This window comes from Acomys russatus, chromosome 17 (assembly GCF_903995435.1).
Source record: "Acomys russatus chromosome 17, mAcoRus1.1, whole genome shotgun sequence".
Classification (NCBI taxonomy): domain Eukaryota; kingdom Metazoa; phylum Chordata; class Mammalia; order Rodentia; family Muridae; genus Acomys; species Acomys russatus.
In genome coordinates this window covers 53272352-53291871 of record NC_067153.1, presented here as the reverse complement: position 1 = coordinate 53291871, position 19520 = coordinate 53272352, and the positions used below count along the sequence as shown (strand labels likewise).

Here is a 19520-nt window from a genome sequence, read left to right as displayed (position 1 = left end):
ACGCCACGCCTCCTCTCTGGGCTCATTAAAGCTGCTGTAAATCTTCCTTTCGGTCTGCCCTTCCCCTTGTAGAAGACAGGATGTATATTCTGAAACTTCTGAGGGGTTGCGAAGTGACGCTGAGCATGCTCAGTAGCTCAATGGGAAGGATTTTTTTTTTTTTTTCCCTCCAGCAGCTTGACCTGATTCGACCTCTCCAGAAATAGATGTTTAACTCTCTGAACTCCTGTTTAAGTATAGAATTTGTTTAGGCTCTTTCTTCATTTTTAAGGTTCAGAGGGAAGGGGCGAAGAGCCCTGGGTCTCACCGCCCTCGCAGCCAATGAGAAGCCCGGGGGAGGAGCCTTAGCCAGCTCTGGCTTCTGAGGGACTCACCCCCAGTGGATGCGGTGGAGTTTAAGCTCTTGCTGCATCCGTCACTGAAGAACAAAATAAGAGTAGAGGAGACAGGCTGCGGAACATGGGAGGCTGTGGGGTTTTCTGAGACGTTTGCTGGGCTTTCCGCGGAGCATGAGCTTTTAAAACGAATTCTTTTTAAAGAAACCCGTTTGTGTAGCTGGAAAGATGATACACATGCTGAATGCAGCAGCCTATCGGGTGAAATGGACCAGATCCGGTGCTGCTAAAAGGGCTGCCTGCCTGGTGGCTGCGGCATATGCTCTGAAAACCCTCTACCCCATCGTTGGCAAGCGTTTAAAGCAGCCTGGCCACAAGAAGATGAAAGCAGCAGCTCACCCGCCCGCAGAGAACAGAGAAGTACTGCAGAGCACAGAAATCGGCTGTAAAAAGCCTGCGCCGGGACTGAATGCAGATTTTTTCAAACAGCTACTCGAACTTCGGAAAATCCTCTTCCCAAAACTTGTGACCACTGAGACGGGGTGGCTCTGCCTCCACTCTGTGGCTCTCGTTTCTAGAACATTTCTGTCTATTTATGTAGCTGGTCTAGACGGTAAAATCGTGAAAAGCATCGTGGAGAAGAAGCCTCGGAGTTTCATCATCAAATTAATCAAGTGGCTTATGATTGCCATCCCTGCCACCTTTGTCAACAGCGCTATCAGGTACCTGGAGTGCAAACTGGCTTTGGCTTTCAGAACTCGCTTAGTAGACCATGCCTATGAAACCTATTTTGCGAATCAGACTTATTATAAGGTGATAAATATGGATGGGAGGCTGGCGAACCCTGACCAGTCTCTTACTGAAGACATTATGATGTTCTCGCAGTCTGTAGCTCATTTGTATTCCAACCTTACAAAACCAATTTTAGACGTAATCCTAACCTCCTATACGCTCATCCGGACAGCTACATCCAGGGGAGCAAGCCCAATAGGGCCCACGCTGTTAGCAGGACTTGTGGTATATGCCACTGCTAAAGTACTGAAAGCTTGCTCGCCCAAATTTGGTACACTGGTGGCTGAAGAAGCTCATAGGAAAGGCTATTTGCGGTATGTTCACTCCAGAATCATAGCCAATGTGGAAGAAATTGCCTTCTACAGAGGACATAAGGTAAGACAGACATTAAAGCAAGGGGTGAAACGTGAGACCGATCAAGCACCCACTGCACCGCTAGATACCATCTGTTGTCTTGTTGACAGACCCACTTTCTGAGCACCTTAGAGTCCTCTGGTAGCTACATTGTGAGGTGTATATATATATATTATTAGCCCTTTAAATCACCAGCAATTAGGGAATTAAAGAGTCCAAACTCTTCTGAAGTTTCACGGGAATAAACTTTCTGTACTCTTTAAAGTGGTCTACATGGTCTTCTCTACTCAATATATAAACGAAATGAATGGCCTCAAAAGTGTTTTCTTAAAACGTAAATACTAACTTGGTGAGTGTGGCTCTGTACCTTGTGAAGAAAATGCACATTTGGGCAGTTAAGAGTGATGTGGTCTTTGGACTGAGATGCAGGTGCTGTGGTAGTGGTCTTTATCGTTCTTTCGCTTGCAAGGGAGAGTAATCACTGTCAGAAAGAGAACAGTTTGGCCAGTTTGGCTAGACTGATCAATGTGAGCGAGCGTGCAGATTAGGACAGATGGAGGAGTGTCCAGTGAAGTGGCATCGCCTTTACCTTTAGCTCATGCTGAGCACATACTTTTGACAGAGACAGTTTCATTTTGCCCAGCAGAGAGGCAAGAACTGAAATAAGAGAGGACAGGAGTAGGAAGAAGCACTAGGGTGCTATTTTTAAAGGCTACGGATCTTCAACAGTAAAAATAATTAGCCCAGTTACATAAAATCGTGGTGCGTTGTAGTTGCTTCAGAATATTGAGTATGAATTGGGGGAAGGGAGCCATCTGAGATCTAAATACCAATGCTTCAGCAATACATATTGAAGTATTTGAAGATATATTTTAATTAGCAAGTAGAATGATGTTCCTTTTAAAGCATCAAGATTATCATTGTTTCTTTTTCAATAGCAGAAGCAACCCAAAGAAAAATTGTAAACTAACTTAGGACCTCAATTCCTACTTGAAAATTGGCCTTGTGTGTTGTGTGCTGCTTTGTTATTTTTTAATCATTGAACTAGATGGAAATTAATGGATTTCTCGCTTAAAAGACAAAAATCTGGGAAATTGAGCCAATTCAAAGGTTGTCTAATTATGCATATTTTGTATGTTTTTAGATAGTTTTAGTGTCCTCAAGGATGATATGGGTTTAATAATACTTGTATCTTCATAGAATATTATTTAATTTTAGCATCTTAAAATTTTTAAATTACAAGTCTATCTCAGTTCTCTCTCTTTCTGCCTCTCTCTGTCTCTGTCTCTTTGTCTCTCTCTCTATCTCTCTCTCTCTCACACACACACACACACCACCACCACCACCACCACCACCACCACACACCACACAACACACACTTGAATTGTTGGAGATTGTGCGCAAGGCCTTATTATGATAGCAATAGGCAAGTGTTCTAACTATACCCCTATCCTACTTAGGTGTATTTCAAACAATATTACATTTACCGGATAACATGTTTTCATAAGTAATACTAAATTATGGCTAATTCTAATATCCAGTTACATGTATTGGTTGTAGAGATGTATCAACAATGGCTACACTAAATAAAGCAAATTACTATATCTGCATCATTACAGAGAATCTTTAAGCAATTACAATGTTTATTTCCATGGCTCATGCTGGACTCTTATCTTTTTCCGTTCTTAGGTAGAAATGAAGCAGCTGCAGAAAAGCTACAAGGCTTTAGCTTATCAGATGAACCTTATTCTCTCCAAGCGTTTGTGGTACATCATGATCGAACAGTTCTTGATGAAGTACGTGTGGAGTAGCTGTGGACTGGTCATGGTGGCTATCCCTATTATCACTGCAACGGGCTTCGCAGATGGTGGTAATAACATTCATGCTTCGTCGTAAATGTAGGCTTAACACTGTTTCTCCTGAAGACGCCATTGCACGTTCCATGTGTTACTGTGTAGACAGTGCTTATCTGCAGTGATTTGTACTCTGAAACAGTGGCAGGTTTCAGTGTTCAAAAATGAGGCCATCAGTATGAAGGAGGCAACAAGTAATTCAAAGGACCTTGCCAAGGAGGTCTCCTGACACAGTGTTTCTGGAAGTCTACCTGGGACGATTTTAATTAGATTTCCCAATGACATTTCAGTTTATATTTAACCACAAAACAAATCAGTATCTTCAGAAAGAGAACAGCATGAGCAACACCTCATGTTTTGTTCTTAACATCCTATGGGTTACGCACATACATTTTTCTATGGCTGAATTTATCCTGATTCGTGATTTGAGAGATGGTTGGCTACTTTAGAGAATCAGGAATCTTGTTTCGGGGTGCATGTAAGTGCCATGGAATGGGTTCTCTATTGGTAGCCATGGAGACACTTGCCCATGGCATGCTGTGGTCATGTCTAGGGGGGTGGGAGTCATCAAGCTGCAGTTACCTATCCTGGTCTCTACAGTTTTCGCCAACTAAGATAAGAGCAAGAAGGAGAATGTTGTAATGTTCTTTCTTTATGAAAGTTTGCACCTTCGGTTGTAGTAATGAAGAAGTTACAGTTAGAATTCATCTTCCATAGGTTCAAATTCAAGAGTTCAGCCAGACAGAGAGCAGAACTAGGAGTCTAAAGAAAACACAGAGAAACTATGTTGGTAATCAACACATACTTTTTATTCCCTAAAGAACTCAGTGTAGTGTAGTGGCTGTCTCCATAGCACTTGCATCACGTGAAGTATTGCAAATAGTCTGCAGAGGTTTAAAGAGCATGAGATGATGTGGACCCTGTAATCACTACGGTGGTTTCTTTAAGCCACTTGGCATAGGTAGACCCCAGACTCTTCAGGGCCCCTGAACCAGCCTCCTTATCCCCACAGACACCAAAGGATGGCTGTAATAGATGAAGAAAGCTCTTTCTGTTATCTGAAAATCAAATATCCTCTCCCCCTTTAGAAACTACTTGATCGAGATTGGCCATTCTGAGGAATGGGACTAAAGCAGACTTTTGAGAGACATGGAGTTTGATTTCCAACATAGCCCCTATAATTTCCCACAGAGACCCTCTTAGTCACATCAAACTCCCCAAGCTTCGGATCCCTCTTCTGGGGAAAAAAAAAAAAGCACCTAAGAGGATTTGGTGAAAACTTAGCACAGAAATGTTTATGAAGTGCTTAGCTATTGTACCTCATATGGGGCAACAGTGACTGGAAAACAAAAGACAACACTTAGAATAATGTAAGAGAATTTGGTGTACTTTGCATTGTTTACTTTTACATGTAGTGAAGTCTTAATGGCTAATGTTTAAAGTGAGATAATGATAAAAAAAACAAATGAAAATGTATATTTCTTAATTTTTAAAGTTACTTCAATGGTTTAGTCCACTTATATTTAAAAATTGTCAAGCCTGAGTCACTATTAAGCTAAATATGTTCATTTCAGTAAACTGTGACTTCTCAGTCCTAAACTGACATACTGAACACACTCCACAAGTAAACCACCCAATAGGAACTGTCAAAATTGAATTTTATCTGTTTTGATTATTCAAATTTACCAAGAACTCATTTTAAATTTCTATTGTAAATGGTATTCTTAGTAATAGTGTTCAAGATGTAATCTTTTGTAAAGAAATAACTACTTTTCCAAAGAAGTGAAGAAGAAGACACTGAAAAGCATACATCCTTAAGATTGGTTTTGCTAAGAAATTTGGCAAAATGTAAATTAAGAAGTTATTTCTTAAACTAATAGCATTCATCAAAAAGTTTTATATTTAATGTACATTAACGATAGTCCCAACCAGAACAATGCTGATAGCAGTGTTTGGTCTTATTAGAAAACCCTAGTGTAATCCACACCAAAGAGGGAAAACAATGCTGCTATTAATGGTGACAAATTAATCCCACTGAGGCTAGTAAGAAGTAAACATGTATGCCATGAAACTAACTAGCTCACTTACCAAGGGCTAATAAGATTTCTAAAAATAAATCCTACAAATGCTGACAATACAAGCTGAAACAAACACAGCATGTTGGAGTCGCGAATGAAACAAAGTGTCACGTAAAACACATTCCAAAGAATGTTTTTGCAGAGGTGGGTAAAACCCTCACAAAGAGAGAAATGGACCCATATGCAAAATGATATTTGAGACTGTTTCAAAGCCTGTAGCACTTAAGTTTGCTATATATGTGTGTATATGCTGGCGCTGCTAAATATATTTGACTTCCAGTGAAAATACTATTTCATTCAGTGAAAATAATTTTGTCAGATGCTGCTATCACTTTCAGGTTTCATGCCTGGAAATTATATGTCATATTCTCTAATCTAGTCTTAAATTTTAGTTTAAGGCCAGGCATGGTGATGCGAAGGTGAGGGGAAAATGAATGAATCAATGGCTTGAGACACAGCCCAGTGGTTAAGAGCACTTTCTGCTCTTACAGGAATCTAAAGTTCAGTTCCCAGCATCCCTATTAATGTAGCTCATAGGTGTTCGTAACCCTAGATCCATGGTACCTGACATCCTTTCCTAGCCTGCATAAGCAGCATCTCTCCTCATATACACATACCTGCCTGCCCCCACACACATACATAATTTAAAAATTTTAAAGTATGAAACAGAAGCAAAATGGAAGCGAGAATGAGTAATATAGATGGAGAAATGGGTATATGGTGAGGATAGACAGAGAGATGGGGGACCCTTGGCCTGATGCCATAGTTAACCAAGCTTTGGGAAGACTACATCAATTTATAGGCCTTAGTTTTCTTAACCACGAGGATGCTAAAACATACCATTCAGAGGTGCTGTGAAATTACAATGTACTGGTGTGCTCTGAAACAGTCCTTGGTGAATGGTAAAATGCCAAGTGCCCACTCTTGTCAGCGCTTATTACATTCCCAGCCTGTGGGCTCTGGAGTTAGAGTGCTTGGGCTGAAATGCGGGCAGTTCTGCTTACAAGGGACCCTGGGAAAGTCATTTCACTTGTTTGTGGTTCAAATTCTCAGATGCAAAATAGTGGGAACTTAGCAGGATTGTCCTAAGCATCAATGCAAAATTTAGTAGGTGCCTGCTCGCAGAAAATAATTAATAGACGTGTGCTGATATCATAACTGCTGTTGAAAGGAGCAAGGATTTCAAAGTGACTAGGAAGTCTGAAGTAAATCTGTTTAGGGCAGTGGTTTTCAATCTGTGGGTCTTGATCCTTTGGGGAGCTGAATGGCGCTTTCACAGGACTCTCGAATCAGATATCCTGAACATCCGGAATTTACATTATGATTCATAAGAGTATCAAAATGACAGTAGTGGCAACAAGAAATAATTTTATGGTTGGGGGTCACTACAACATGAAGAACTATATTAAAGAGCCTCAGCACTAGGAAGGTTGAGAACCACTGGGTTAGGAGAAAGAACCAGTATAATTTTTTGTCGGCAGGAGAAAAAGATAAGCAGTCCTGTTGTAGCTCTACTGAGCCATGCCGTTACAACGTCAAGTGAACGTTCCTAGCAAGGATAAGGTATTCATATTTAAAACACAATTACTTCTAGAACATGCTGTTTTTCTCTTCAGAAGAGGGCCTGGGAGGCTCTAATCTAAAGCTCCTGGATTCTCTAAACTTCACTGGAGGAGTTCCCTGGAGCTCTGGGGCTCGGAGACACTATATAACTCTTGGCATACTGCCTTTCCTCCACACTCACCTCATTAACACTTGCTGTGTAAAGTTGTCTTGAAGAACTGATAGGCCAGTCACTGAAATGGAAACATTCTAATCTTTCATTATTCTTCTGTTTGTTACTTTAAGGCTGTCTATCTCTTTCTTTGTACTGAGAGAAAGATTGCAGAGGGAAACTTGTTAGTGGTGACTTTCTTCTTCACAAAAGAATAAAATGTGCTGAGAAATAAAATAGGTGAGCATCTTAGGTCATGGATTCATATCTCAGATACCAGGAGAACTGGCCTTAACAGAGAGCTCAGGTGCTTGATGGCTACATGCAGGGCTAAAGTTACTGGCACCTGCTTCTATGGCCCATGCCAAAGAACAAGCTAGTTTCAAAGTTACACACTGTGGCAATTTGTTGTTCTTGTTGTTGTTGCTAAAACCATGAAGAAAACCCAGAAGGCATTAACCGGCCAAAGCAACATGGCGCCGATGAGGCCATATCAACCACAGGTCCATCTGTGCAAATGATTTTCTGTTCTTCACAGAGGTTGTCAGTGAAAGGTAAAACCCCTTTTAACCCACATTCATAAAACCCAATGATCCGGTGATTGGGATGGTCAGAACCCTAGCCTCATCTTGGTCTTAGCCCACAGAGGGATTTGGTATTTGGGTAGCTGGTTGAGAATCCGATGGGCTTTTTCTTACAGTTAACTACAACTCATTATGCGTTTAAATATATTTTAAACTATCAAACAGCTGTGCACCTGGAATCCTAGTACTCAGGGGGCTGAAGCTGAAGGATCACAATTTAAAGACTAGACCAGTTTGGAGTACAGAGTGAGAAGAAATCAAATGTGTAAAATCCGAAAAGACTGACAGAGCAGGGCACGGTAGCGATTCATCGGAAGTACAGCACGAAAAAATGTTTGAGAAAGGGAGAAAATGTCAAAATTATGAGGGCCAGGCCTGTTCAAATTCCTGTTAAAGAATCCATACCATATATATATTTTTTTTTTGCATTTTTGTTAGTAGGTTGGTGTAAGTGTATGGCTATGTGGTGGACATACATGTTTGTATGGGCCTGTGTATGTGTGCATGCGTGCACATGTGTGTGAAGATCAGAAGTCAATAATCTTGAACTAACTCTCCACCTCTATTTTTATGTTTACTTTTGACTTTCAAAATAATATTTTTATTTAAAAATATCATACATATACACACACATTTATTACTCTGTGTGTGTGTGTGTGTGTGTGTGTGTGTGTGTGTGTGTGTGTGTGATTCTGTCTGTGTGAATGCAGGCACATATGTACCACATCATACACATGGAGGTCAGAAGACAGCTTTTGGGAGTTGGTTGTCTCTTACCATGCAGGTTCTGGGGAATCAAATACAGGAATTAGGCTTGGGAGCAAGTCACTTTATCTACTGAGTCATCTCACCAGCTACCCCACCCCACCTTTCTTCTTCTTTTAAAACTGAAGCTCATTGATTTTTGCTCCTTGGCCAGTGAGCTCCAGAGACCCTCCCGTTGTTCTAGTGATGAAGAGACCAGCATGCCCAGCTTTCTTTAATTTTTTTATTTTCTTTATGTATGGATTCAGGGAATCCAAACTCAGGTCCTCATGCTTGCACAGAGGGCACCTTACTGCCCCAGCTCGCTCCCGTCAGTGCTTTTTATTGAGAATGTCAGCAGAGTCTGTTACACAATTGTAAGAACAGGAAGTTGCATAGGGGAAAGGCTGAAAGGAAGCTAAATGCACATAACCTACTGCGCTAACTCTAAACAACTAATGCAAAAGGAAACGTCTAACAAAACCTAATCCACATATGGTATGTAGTATGTATAAAAAATAATAAAGCCGGGCGTGGTGGCGCACGCCTTAAATCCCAGCACTCGGGAGGCAGAGGCAGGTGGATCGCTGTGAGTTCGAGACCAGCCTGGTCTACAAAGTAAATTCAGGACATCCAAGGCTACACAGAGAAACCCTGTCTCAAAAAAACAAAATAATAATAATAATAATAATAATAATAATATATATATATATATTTCTAGGAATTATTGATAGTTATGAAATATTGTTATTTTAGCCATACTTTAATTGGTATAAAAAAAAGACAGTTCCTAGGCGGGAAAACTAAATAGTTCTGTGATTTTTCTCTTAGATCTGGAGGATGGTCCAAAGCAGGCTATGGTTAGCGATCGGACAGAGGCCTTCACCACGGCACGAAATTTACTGGCCTCTGGAGCAGATGCTATTGAAAGGATTATGTCTTCATACAAAGAGGTACTTGAATTTCTTGCAAATTTGTTTAAAATATGAAAGCATGTGAAAATAAAGCTAAGTGTAAATGATGAAATATGCATAGCGTTTTAGGAACAGGGTTTTTTTTTTTTTTTCTTTTTTCTCTCTCGACTAAAATCGACTGAAAGGATAATTGAGGTCAAGGAATGCAACTCTGAAGTGAGATGTCCTGTTATTCCTGTTAACAGTCATGATTTTATTGCATTTAAATGAAGAGAACAAAAAAGAATAGCCGTTGTGTGGCCTCTACAGCCCATGCTTAATTTACACTCAGCCGCCATCATTTATAGATCACGAGACCTCCTCATGCTTCTTTTTTTTTTTTTTTTAAGATTTATTTATTTATGTATATAAGCACTCTATTACATGTATACCTGCATGACAGAAGAGAACATCAGAGAGAAGAGGGCATCAGATCTCATCATAGATGGTTGTGAGCCACCATGTGGTTGCTGGGAATTGAACTCAAGACCTATGGATGAACAACTAGTGCTGTTAACCACTAAGCTACGCTTCTTATGTGACTGGATGCCTGTTCTTCTAGTGCTAGAGTGACCACCACGGCCAGGGGCTTGATTTTTTTTAAAGATTTATTTTATTTATTGCATATGAGTGCTTTATCTGCAGAAGAGGGCATCAGATCACATTATAAATGGTTGTGAGCCACCATGTGGTTGCTGGGAATTGAACTCAGGACCTCTGGGAGGAGCAGGCGGTGCCCTTAATCACTGAACCACCTCTCCAGCCCCCTCCCCCCATGTTTTTGTTTTTTTAAAGTATGGATACAGGGAATCAAACTCAGGTCCTCATGCCGACACAGAAGGCACTTTACTGTCCTTATAGACTGGTGCAATGTCAGCAATGATTTTGTAGGGTGGTAAAAGTTCATCATGTGAGGTCCTTACAGCAATGCATTTCGACACTCCGTAGGTGTTAGTTAATAGTACCAGCTGAATATCTTGCAAACTTTGCTCGTCCTCCACTGATGAAGTCTCAGAGGTGACATGTAAACCTTTGTGATTCCACATTTCTTCTGGTACCTTTGATGCATCGGGACAGGCTTCTCTGTCTCAGTCACTTTACTACAGTACGGATATTTCTGTGTAGCCGACCCTGAGCTCTCTGACAGCAAGGACTCTGTCAACATTCACCTTTCTATTCCTAGCATCCATCCTAACACTTAAGTATTAGTGGCTAAGAAAAAGACCTGTAGTTACAACTAGGTTAAGATCAAAATGGCTACTCAATTCAGATATTTCTAAAATCTCATTAATTAATATTGTAGAGAATAAAACAATCAATATGAGTTGCTCAAGTACCATTGCAAACTTATCTCCTAAATTTAGTAAGGTACATCATATGATACAACTGCAAAGTCTCTGAGTCCCTTATAGAATTGATCTACTAAATTGGATTTTTTTTTTCACCATAAAGCCAATGATTCAGTACCACTTACAGAAACTACTCGATTTTTAAAAATTCAAACATTAATTTTAATAATCTGGAGAACTAGTTTTTTGGGACAGTTTTCCATTTTAATACATTAATTTTAATACCAAACAGTAAGATATTTATTATTAAAATTAAATGACGAAAAAATTGCCCATCTCACATTAAAGTGCGCTGTCACAGAAAGGCCACCATTTAACCATTCTAGATTCTCTCCAATGGTAAAAAGGACTTAATTTGTCATTATTTGACTTTGTATGCTTTGAATCTAAAAATGTTCACTTCTTAGATGCCCTGTGTAATAGGAAAAAAACCCTCATGTCTTCTCTACTAGCTCCAGGGGAACAAAGTCTTTTTATTCAAGATTCTATATTCTACAACAAACCCCTGGTGTACCAAAGCATTTTATCTTCTGGTATATTCTGTTTTCATAGACATGTCCTGCCATTCCAGTGTCCATCCTAGTCTACTCACCTTCCTGAGCTTTCTTAATTTCTCTGTAATTTTAGGGGTTTTTTTCCTATGCTAATATTTATATTTGCCCAATAGACTGCATGGCTTCTGTCAACCAGACCCAAAGCTGGACATATATGGAAAGAGGGAAACTTAATTGAAACGATGCCTCCAGTGAGACTGGCCTGTAGACAAGCCTGTGGGGTACTGGACATGTGGGCAGGCCTCGTTCACTGTGTGCAGTGTCATCTGCTGCTGCTGACTTATATAAGAAAGTAGCCTGAGCATGCCGTGGGAGAAAGCCTGTAGGCAGCGCTCTGTCATGGCCCCTGCTTCCGTTCCTGCCTGCAAATTCCTGCCTTGACTTCCTCCTACCCCAGCTTCCCTCAATGACAGAGTGTGACCTGGAAGTTATAACATAAAATATACCCTCTCTTTCCCAGGTTGTTTTGCTAATGCAGCAGTAGAAATCTCAGCAGTAGAAATCCTAAGACACCCAAGTTTCTTTTAAATCCATATTTTATTAAATGGTCTCACACTTTGCCTCTATTTAAGAACTCATGTCAAGACTTTCCTCCAGATAACATCCCAGAAGTCATTCCTTAGGTAGCTATAACACTAAAATGCATCAATAAATGGTCAAGTTACAGCCTTCTCGTAAGAAGGCCTGTGACACTAAACACCTGTTCATTACAGCTTGAGTTTTACACGTAAGGTTCTCAGCCATCTGGCAGCATAGGCGTGTTCATCTACATGTGACGGTTAGGAGACATCTTTTGGGACATGCATACTTATCGGTGTCAGTTTCCCAGTCCTTTTGCTGAGACAAATGATCTGGATAAGACGAGTCGCCTGTCAGAGCCCCCTGAAAGCAAGCTGTCCTGCCATAATTGAAAACCAGCCGGGGCTTGACCTAGATAGACAGATGGCAAAGCCAAAGCAAAACACCTTTCCGCGGAGCCTTGTGGACTAAAGCAGAAATTTATTTCATCTTCTCTCATGATCTTATGTAGAAAGAAATCACGTATTTACAGTTTTCCTTGTGCGTTTATGTCCTGTTTGGCTTGAAACGAAGCTGGACTCTGACACTGACTGATGCTGAGAAGGTTCTGGCACCTCTTCCTGAGCTCACTTTCCCAATGTGTGCCCTCTAGCACACATGTTCCTCGGCTCAAAGAGGAACTTCAGCAATATTTGGCTTAGAACCATTCATTTATAAATAAGGAGAAAATACTTTTCTGCTACTTAAGATAGTCATATGTACACTGCGTAAACACACTTGCTCATTGATGCTGCTCATGTTTAGGAAAAATGCTGTGGATTATACTTGGAGATAGCACTTATGGCTGAGTGAGTTGTCTGGTTTTTCAATTTTTAACTAGTAAACAGAATTAGAACTAATGTTATTGTTCTGTTTCAAACTCTTTGAAGAAATATGTGTCTTTATGGAGGAATGAACTCAGCCCTTTATGTGTGGTAAACAAGTGCTCCACCACTAGGTTAAATACCCAGCCTGACACTCTATTTTAAATAGAAAAAGCAAAAAGGGGGGTAATGGAAATGCATGCTTTTAATCCCATGCAGGGATCACAAGGGATTGAGAAGGCAGGGCGGGCAGACCTCTGTACGAATGAGGCCAGCCCGAGCTGCACAGTGAGACCCTGACTAAAAACCAACTGACCAAATCAGATATAAACGATCATCATTTTATTTAAGCAGACCAATCAGAAATTTGACTAAAAGACCCTTATGGCTCATTAATGTCATGGAAGCTTCTCGTCTCATTTTGAACACTGAGGTAAATCGGTATTTTTTTTTTTACAACTCCAATGATATCTATGCTGATATGTATATTTTCCTCCTTCATAAGCCTCATGCCTCTGTTTGTTTCAGTTATCAGATGTACTGGGTTTTTGTGTACGTGTGTGTGTGTCATATACAATAATGTAGAGTCTTCAGCAGCAAATCAAGAAGTTTATATATTTCATGATTTTATAAAATTGTCTATCATGACTATATTAACTTATTCCTTATATGTTGAATTTTAGATCACTGAGCTAGCAGGCTATACTGCTAGAGTATACAATATGTTCTGGGTCTTTGATGAAGTGAAAAGAGGCATTTATAAGAGAAATGTCACTCAGGAGCCTGAAAACCACAAGAAGAATGGAGAAACTGTGGAACTGCCCTTCAGTGACACCCTGGCAATCAAAGGTGATACACGTTAGAGGAGTTGTTGTTGTTGTTGTGTTGTTGTTTGCATTATCCTTACACGTTAGTGCCATCATATCCAAAAACTAAATGCTTCTTCTTTAGAAAATAGCTTTTAGAAGCTTCAAGAAACCAGTATTTAAATAACAAACGTTATTTAAACATCAGTCTCCAATGTTAGTATGGCAGTTGGAGTAGTGATGACAAATAGTGCAGTAATGAGAAAACATGACATCTGTAGTCAGGAAAATATGTTCACATTGCATTTGGGGACAGCACATATGGCTGAATGAACTGACTGTTTTTGAATTTTGAACGAATAAATAGAACAAGTGTTAGTGCCATATTTTTCATTATTCAGTGCTTCTAAATGTTTATCCTGTACTGAAACATCACATCTTAATCCCTTCTTAGGAATGGTGCATTTTTCCCCCTGTAGGATATAGGAAAACAAAATGACTCTAAATTGTGTGGCTAAGTTATATCAGATATAGTTTAGGTCTCCTAGGATAAAGATGTTGATATTTGATTATAAAATTATTTTATCAGAAAGATTTCCTATATAGATTAAAAATATAGATAGATATTAGATTAATTTCATGTACATTTATTTTTCCTGTGACTTACCAATGTGAGTTATCATCATAATTGAGTTTCCACATTCATTATTATTCTTTAAGTTAATTATAAGCATCCTGTGATAGCCTTTGTAACATAAACTATTGCTTGGTTACAGGAACAGTTGTTGATGTGGACCGTGGAATCATTTGTGAAAATGTCCCCATAATTTACACCAGCGGGAGAGGTGGTGGCTTCCAGGCTAAACTTCAAAGTAAGATGATATCCAAGAATCTTCTGATTGTTGGCCTCACACTAATAGAAAAAAAAAAAAAACTCAGAATTCAAGTACCTTACGTTAAATAACTGGAGAGGAGCGTGTGGAAAAGGGGAAGTCGAAAAGGTATGCACAGGGGCTCAATTGCAGAAGCAGTAACTTCCTCAGACACAGAGAGAATAGACAACTTTTATTTCTGCTGCCTCAGGGCCAGGGTGAAAATCAACTTAAGAGCACTAAGGCCCATTCAAGGCAGCTTTGCGGAACAAGAGGAGATGGCAAAAATTAATATCTGGAATGAATTTTAACTTAAAAAAAAACTTGTTGAGAAATCCGATAAGACTGTGTTTTTATACACTTTCTGACATAGCATTTTCCCCCACAGGTCATTATCAAATTCAGTTTTCCTAATGCATGTTTTCTTATTTTTAATTCTGATCTTAAATATATCAGAAGATTCGTGGATTCAACTTTAGTTTCTAATTCTGTTGAAAATCATTTAATATCCTCTATCTTAACTTCAAAACTAAGAAGTACAAATACACTTCGTAAGCACAAGGCCCTTGTTTTAAAGTTTTTTGAAATTTAAACATGCAACTTAGATTAAGTATAGAATGGTGAACACATTATATTAGATACTTATGTCATTGTGTCAGTATACTGATAACTCTTTAAAAAGTTTTTAATTTATTTGAGATTGAGCTTTCTCACTGCTTTGGGCCTGAGGTAGAGTTGAACATCTTCCAGGAACATATTGAAAGAAGGGTCCTTACTGTAAGGGAGGTGACGAATAGAAAAAGAATACATAAAGGTCAGGCCAAGGCATGGCCCAAGGACACAGTCCCACTGACCTTCTTCCTCCACGTAGGACTCAATTCTGATATCTTCAAAATGTAGCGGAGACTTGGTGATCAACACGTGGTCCTTTGGAAGACAGTTCAGATCCAACCCATATACACTATAATAAAGGAGGTTGAGCTGGGTTTAAACAAAGATATGATCAGACTTCATAATCAAATTATGAACATCATAATACTAATGATTTGGGAATAGACCTTAACCTAGGTTTCATTACTTGAGATATATCCACAATTTAACAGAGTTATTGGAGGTTAAAAAGAGGATGAGATGCACTGAACACAGGAAATCCTATTAATGAATTGAAGAGGAATTGTTTGATCAGGATTTATTGGTCTATTATAAACCTGTAGAATGGTCTTATTATTAGGCTATGACGTGAGTACCAATTCTCTACTCATTACAAATAGGTAATATTTTATTTTCTATTAATAGCCTAGCACTTTAGCCAGGGGTACTGCTAAGTAGGTAGAGTGCTTCCCTGGTGTGCAAAGGCCTTCAGTCCAACCCTCGTCCTGGGAAACAAAGGAATAAATCTGTTTTTGTTGTTGCGTTGGTCAGTTTAGGTAATATAATGCTGATTCTTGTTGCCTTAATTTTTAAATAAATAGATGAAATGCCTTAATGTTGCTGTCTTCTAACCACACCACTGTAGACCCATCACACCCTGAAGAAAAGCTCAGGGCTCAGACACTTGTATAAAACAAGCAATAATCCAGTGGAAGTTTTTTACATATCTTTAACATTCTATGAAGATGTACACTGTTATAACAACATGTTTGCTGTTGCTTTTGCCTTCAGAACTTGTGTTTTAATTCTACTTTCCCTAGAATAGGATAAAAAGTTGTGCTTCTTTGATATTGATGGGAAATACACATTTTTTGGGGAAAATGGTTTTCATCATTTTATTGGTCTTCAAAATTAAAATTATAACATATGGGGGTGGAATCCAAATTGTGAGATTTTTTTTTGCCTTACACTCAGTATTTATAGAGAAGTTATGCTAAGAAAATGCTAATATGAAAAAGTCCTCAATCATCAACTAAAAAAGTGCTGAATTTCTAAGAACTCCTGATAGAAATTGATGCTTTGTGGCCGGGCGTGGTGGCACACGCCTTTAATCCCAGCACTCAGGAGGCAGAGGCAGGCGGATCGCTGTGAGTTCGAGGCCAGCCTGGTCTACAAAGTGAGTCCAGGATGGCCAAGGCTACACAGAGAAACCCTGTCTCGAAAAACCAAAAAAAGGGAAAAAAAGAAAGAAAGAAATTGATGCTTTAAAAACATTTGATGAACTTACTGTTCACCGTGGCATGTACCTTAGAAAACTCTTTTCGAGAGTATTCCTGCATCTATCAAATTAATCACCTGAGCCGGGCGTGGTGCTGCACACCTTTAATCCTAGCTCTTGGGAGGCAGAGGCAGGCGGATCGCTGTGAGTTCAAGGCCAGCCTGGTCTACAAAGCAAGTCCAGGACAGCCAAGGCTACACAGAGAGACCTTGTCTCAAAAAACCCACAAAAGAATTAATCACCCATTGTTAGGAAGTCTAGTGGATGAGAAGCAGCAGGACAGGTTTGTTCTTTACCATGCCACGGGTTCACCCCACAGTTTTCTGACATGCTAGCAACTCACCAGTCTTTGGTTTTTGGCATTGTGTCTTTCATATTTTGAAAATTTGGATGTTTGTCTCCGTTCAATGGAAATATTTATACATGCATAGGCAACCTATAGACTTCTACCTCTTATCCTTTCACCTTATTTTCCTTTTTGCATCACTGGTTATAAAACAAATAAAAAATTTTAAGCAGTGTTTCTGTTCCTCGCTCTCCATGATGCCCTGCAAGTGTGGTAGGAAGGCAACCTCTCCACTCTACGGAACAGAGTGCAGGGTCACGAAGTCTCACTGCTTAAATTTAGTGGGTAGATAAGACAAATAATAAAGGGGGGCTTCTGACGAGTGATCAACAAGTTAACTTGTTTCTATCAATAAATAGTATGTGATCTCCACTTACATACAGAGAGTGAATGTTTTATGTGTATGCAGCTTCCTTAATATTCTTAAGGGATGAGGTCCATGAGACCCAAATCTGATAACATTCAAATCCATTGTGTGCAACTTTATACAGAAAAATATTCTGTATATATTTGATATAGATACAATTGTGTTGTTTTTTTTTTTTCTTCATGTATTTTCAACCTTCAGTTGGCTGGCTCCTCAGAAGTAGAGCCCTGAATATGGAGACTGGTTTATGTGTGTTTGAACTCAAGCCTGGGTATACCCTACTCTACAACTCCCTTGCTTGCCTCTCTCTTGGTTTCATAAGCATATTTTTTTACATCTGTGAATGAAGCCGAACTATAATAATCCTTTCTCTCTGATTATGTGCTTTTGTGAGTTTGTAGCATTTCAGACACTAAAGTACAAAATAGGAACCCAGCTGGCTCTTTGGCTAAATGTGCTTTAGAGTGCATTCAACTTTCAGTTGCATTTGGATTTCCTATAGATTTAATTAGATAGTAATATAATCTCGCTACATATGTGTATAGCTGATTTTAAAAAGATCTCAACTGAAGTGTTAAAGAGCCAGTGTTCAATCCAAAAAGATTCATTTTCTTTGCAATTAAATATTTTATTATATTTTTAGCTTTAGAGAGCAGTCAAAGCCGAACTTGCTGTTTTAATCCTGATATGTTTTGTTTTCTTTGCTATCCAAGCTTATCATGTGACTGAATGCTTTTTTTAAAAAAAAATCTCTTTTAAATGCTACCAAATGAAATAATTATTAAATATTGTAGCTTATAGTTTCATTTCTGACTTTAGGTAGAAGAAGGGATGCATCTCTTGATAACTGGTCCCAATGGTTGTGGAAAAAGCTCTCTCTTCAGAATCTTAAGTGGGCTGTGGCCTGTGTATGAAGGAATCCTTTATAAACCACCTCCCCAGCATATGTTCTACATTCCACAGAGGTAAGGCTTTTTCTGTCAAGTGAAGAGAGTTGCTTTTGGTTTTGGATTGTGTTCATTTCTCAAGCTCTTCGGTTTATGCTCGTGTAAGATTATTTTTCCTTGAGAGAAACTACTGTGGAAAGGATGAACTCAGTTATCCCCTGAGCTCCTTCTTGCTGCTTTGACTATAATAGATTCTGGATCAATGCCACTTCTTGTAGCTTTCAGATTTGACAACATGTTAAAAATATTCAAAGACTTTGGATGCCTTAGGAAGGAAGAAATGGCTCCAGAGAATAATTGGATGTCATATTCTCTTCTTACAGATAAAAATATAGTGTGTTGGTTCTATTCAGGTTTTTCTATCATGATACATACACTCATGTGTCCTAAAAATCATCCATTTCTGCCTAAAGCCTTCTTAAAGCCTTTATTTTGATTATGCTAGATAATTAATAATCTTAACTACATCCATTAACTTTTTTTAGGAATAAGATAAGCGTGGAAAAAACACATTGTTTTCCCTCAAAATCTTTAGCTATCTTCTCTATTAACAACACAGAAGTGTCTAAACACAAGGTTATATTCTTGGGAATTTGGAGTATTTATTATGGGTGATAGGAAATCAGCCGTAAAAAAAGATAAGCTCCTGTGGCCCAGTGACTTCTCCAAGAGCTACCAAGGTTCAACATACATTACATTACATTACATATATTCCCTCTGGGTCACCCTGTGTGCCACCTGGGTTAACCAGAATGGTCACAGTGTTCCCTCTGCATGAGAGGACTGCTCTGAGGTGTGCAACAGAGCATCAGAATGGGGATGTAGGGCTGGGCACAAGAACATGTGACCCCGAGGTGAGGCAGTATCACACACTTTAGTCCCCTCTTCTTTGTTGATAAGTGGTATGACCATTCTGCCAGTTTGCCTGAGTTTTAGATCATAATTAGCAAGTGGGTTCTGTGAATTTATTTTTCTTTCAAATAAGGCTCACGGTGGTGGTAGCAGGATGCTGTCTGGGGTATATGAAGGTGAAGAAATGTGCTAGGGGAAAATGTTAAATCTGAGCAATATTTCACACAACTACAATGTCCTGTGACATCACAAAAATTGTTTCTTTTTTGTCCTTTCATGACCCTCAGTTTTATTGCCTCAGTTTAAGTTTTAGAAGCAAATATAGTAAGTGGTGTTATTTCAAATTTTTTACTTAAGCTATAACATATAGAACCATGAGAAAAAAATAGTCTATCAAGAAACATATTCTTAATAAAATGAAAGTGCATAAAAAACTTATATTTTTCCCATTAGATATTTCATATTATGTGAAGGAAACACTTCTTGAAT

At 39.1% G+C, this 19520-nt stretch overlaps 1 protein-coding gene across 1 annotated transcript in view; it reads left to right on the top strand.

Annotated features, from left to right (window-relative positions):
- Nucleotides 1-380: 380 nt before the first annotated feature.
- Abcd2 (ATP binding cassette subfamily D member 2) overlaps nt 381-19520 on the top strand; it is a 40403-nt gene continuing 21263 nt past the window's right edge. Inside the window, 7 exon segments of the mRNA XM_051160230.1 lie at nt 381-1502; nt 3171-3351; nt 9286-9407; nt 13376-13541; nt 14275-14327; nt 14329-14370; nt 18052-18197. Coding sequence (XP_051016187.1) covers nt 564-1502; nt 3171-3351; nt 9286-9407; nt 13376-13541; nt 14275-14327; nt 14329-14370; nt 18052-18197 — 1649 coding nt within the window. The 5' untranslated portion in view covers nt 381-563.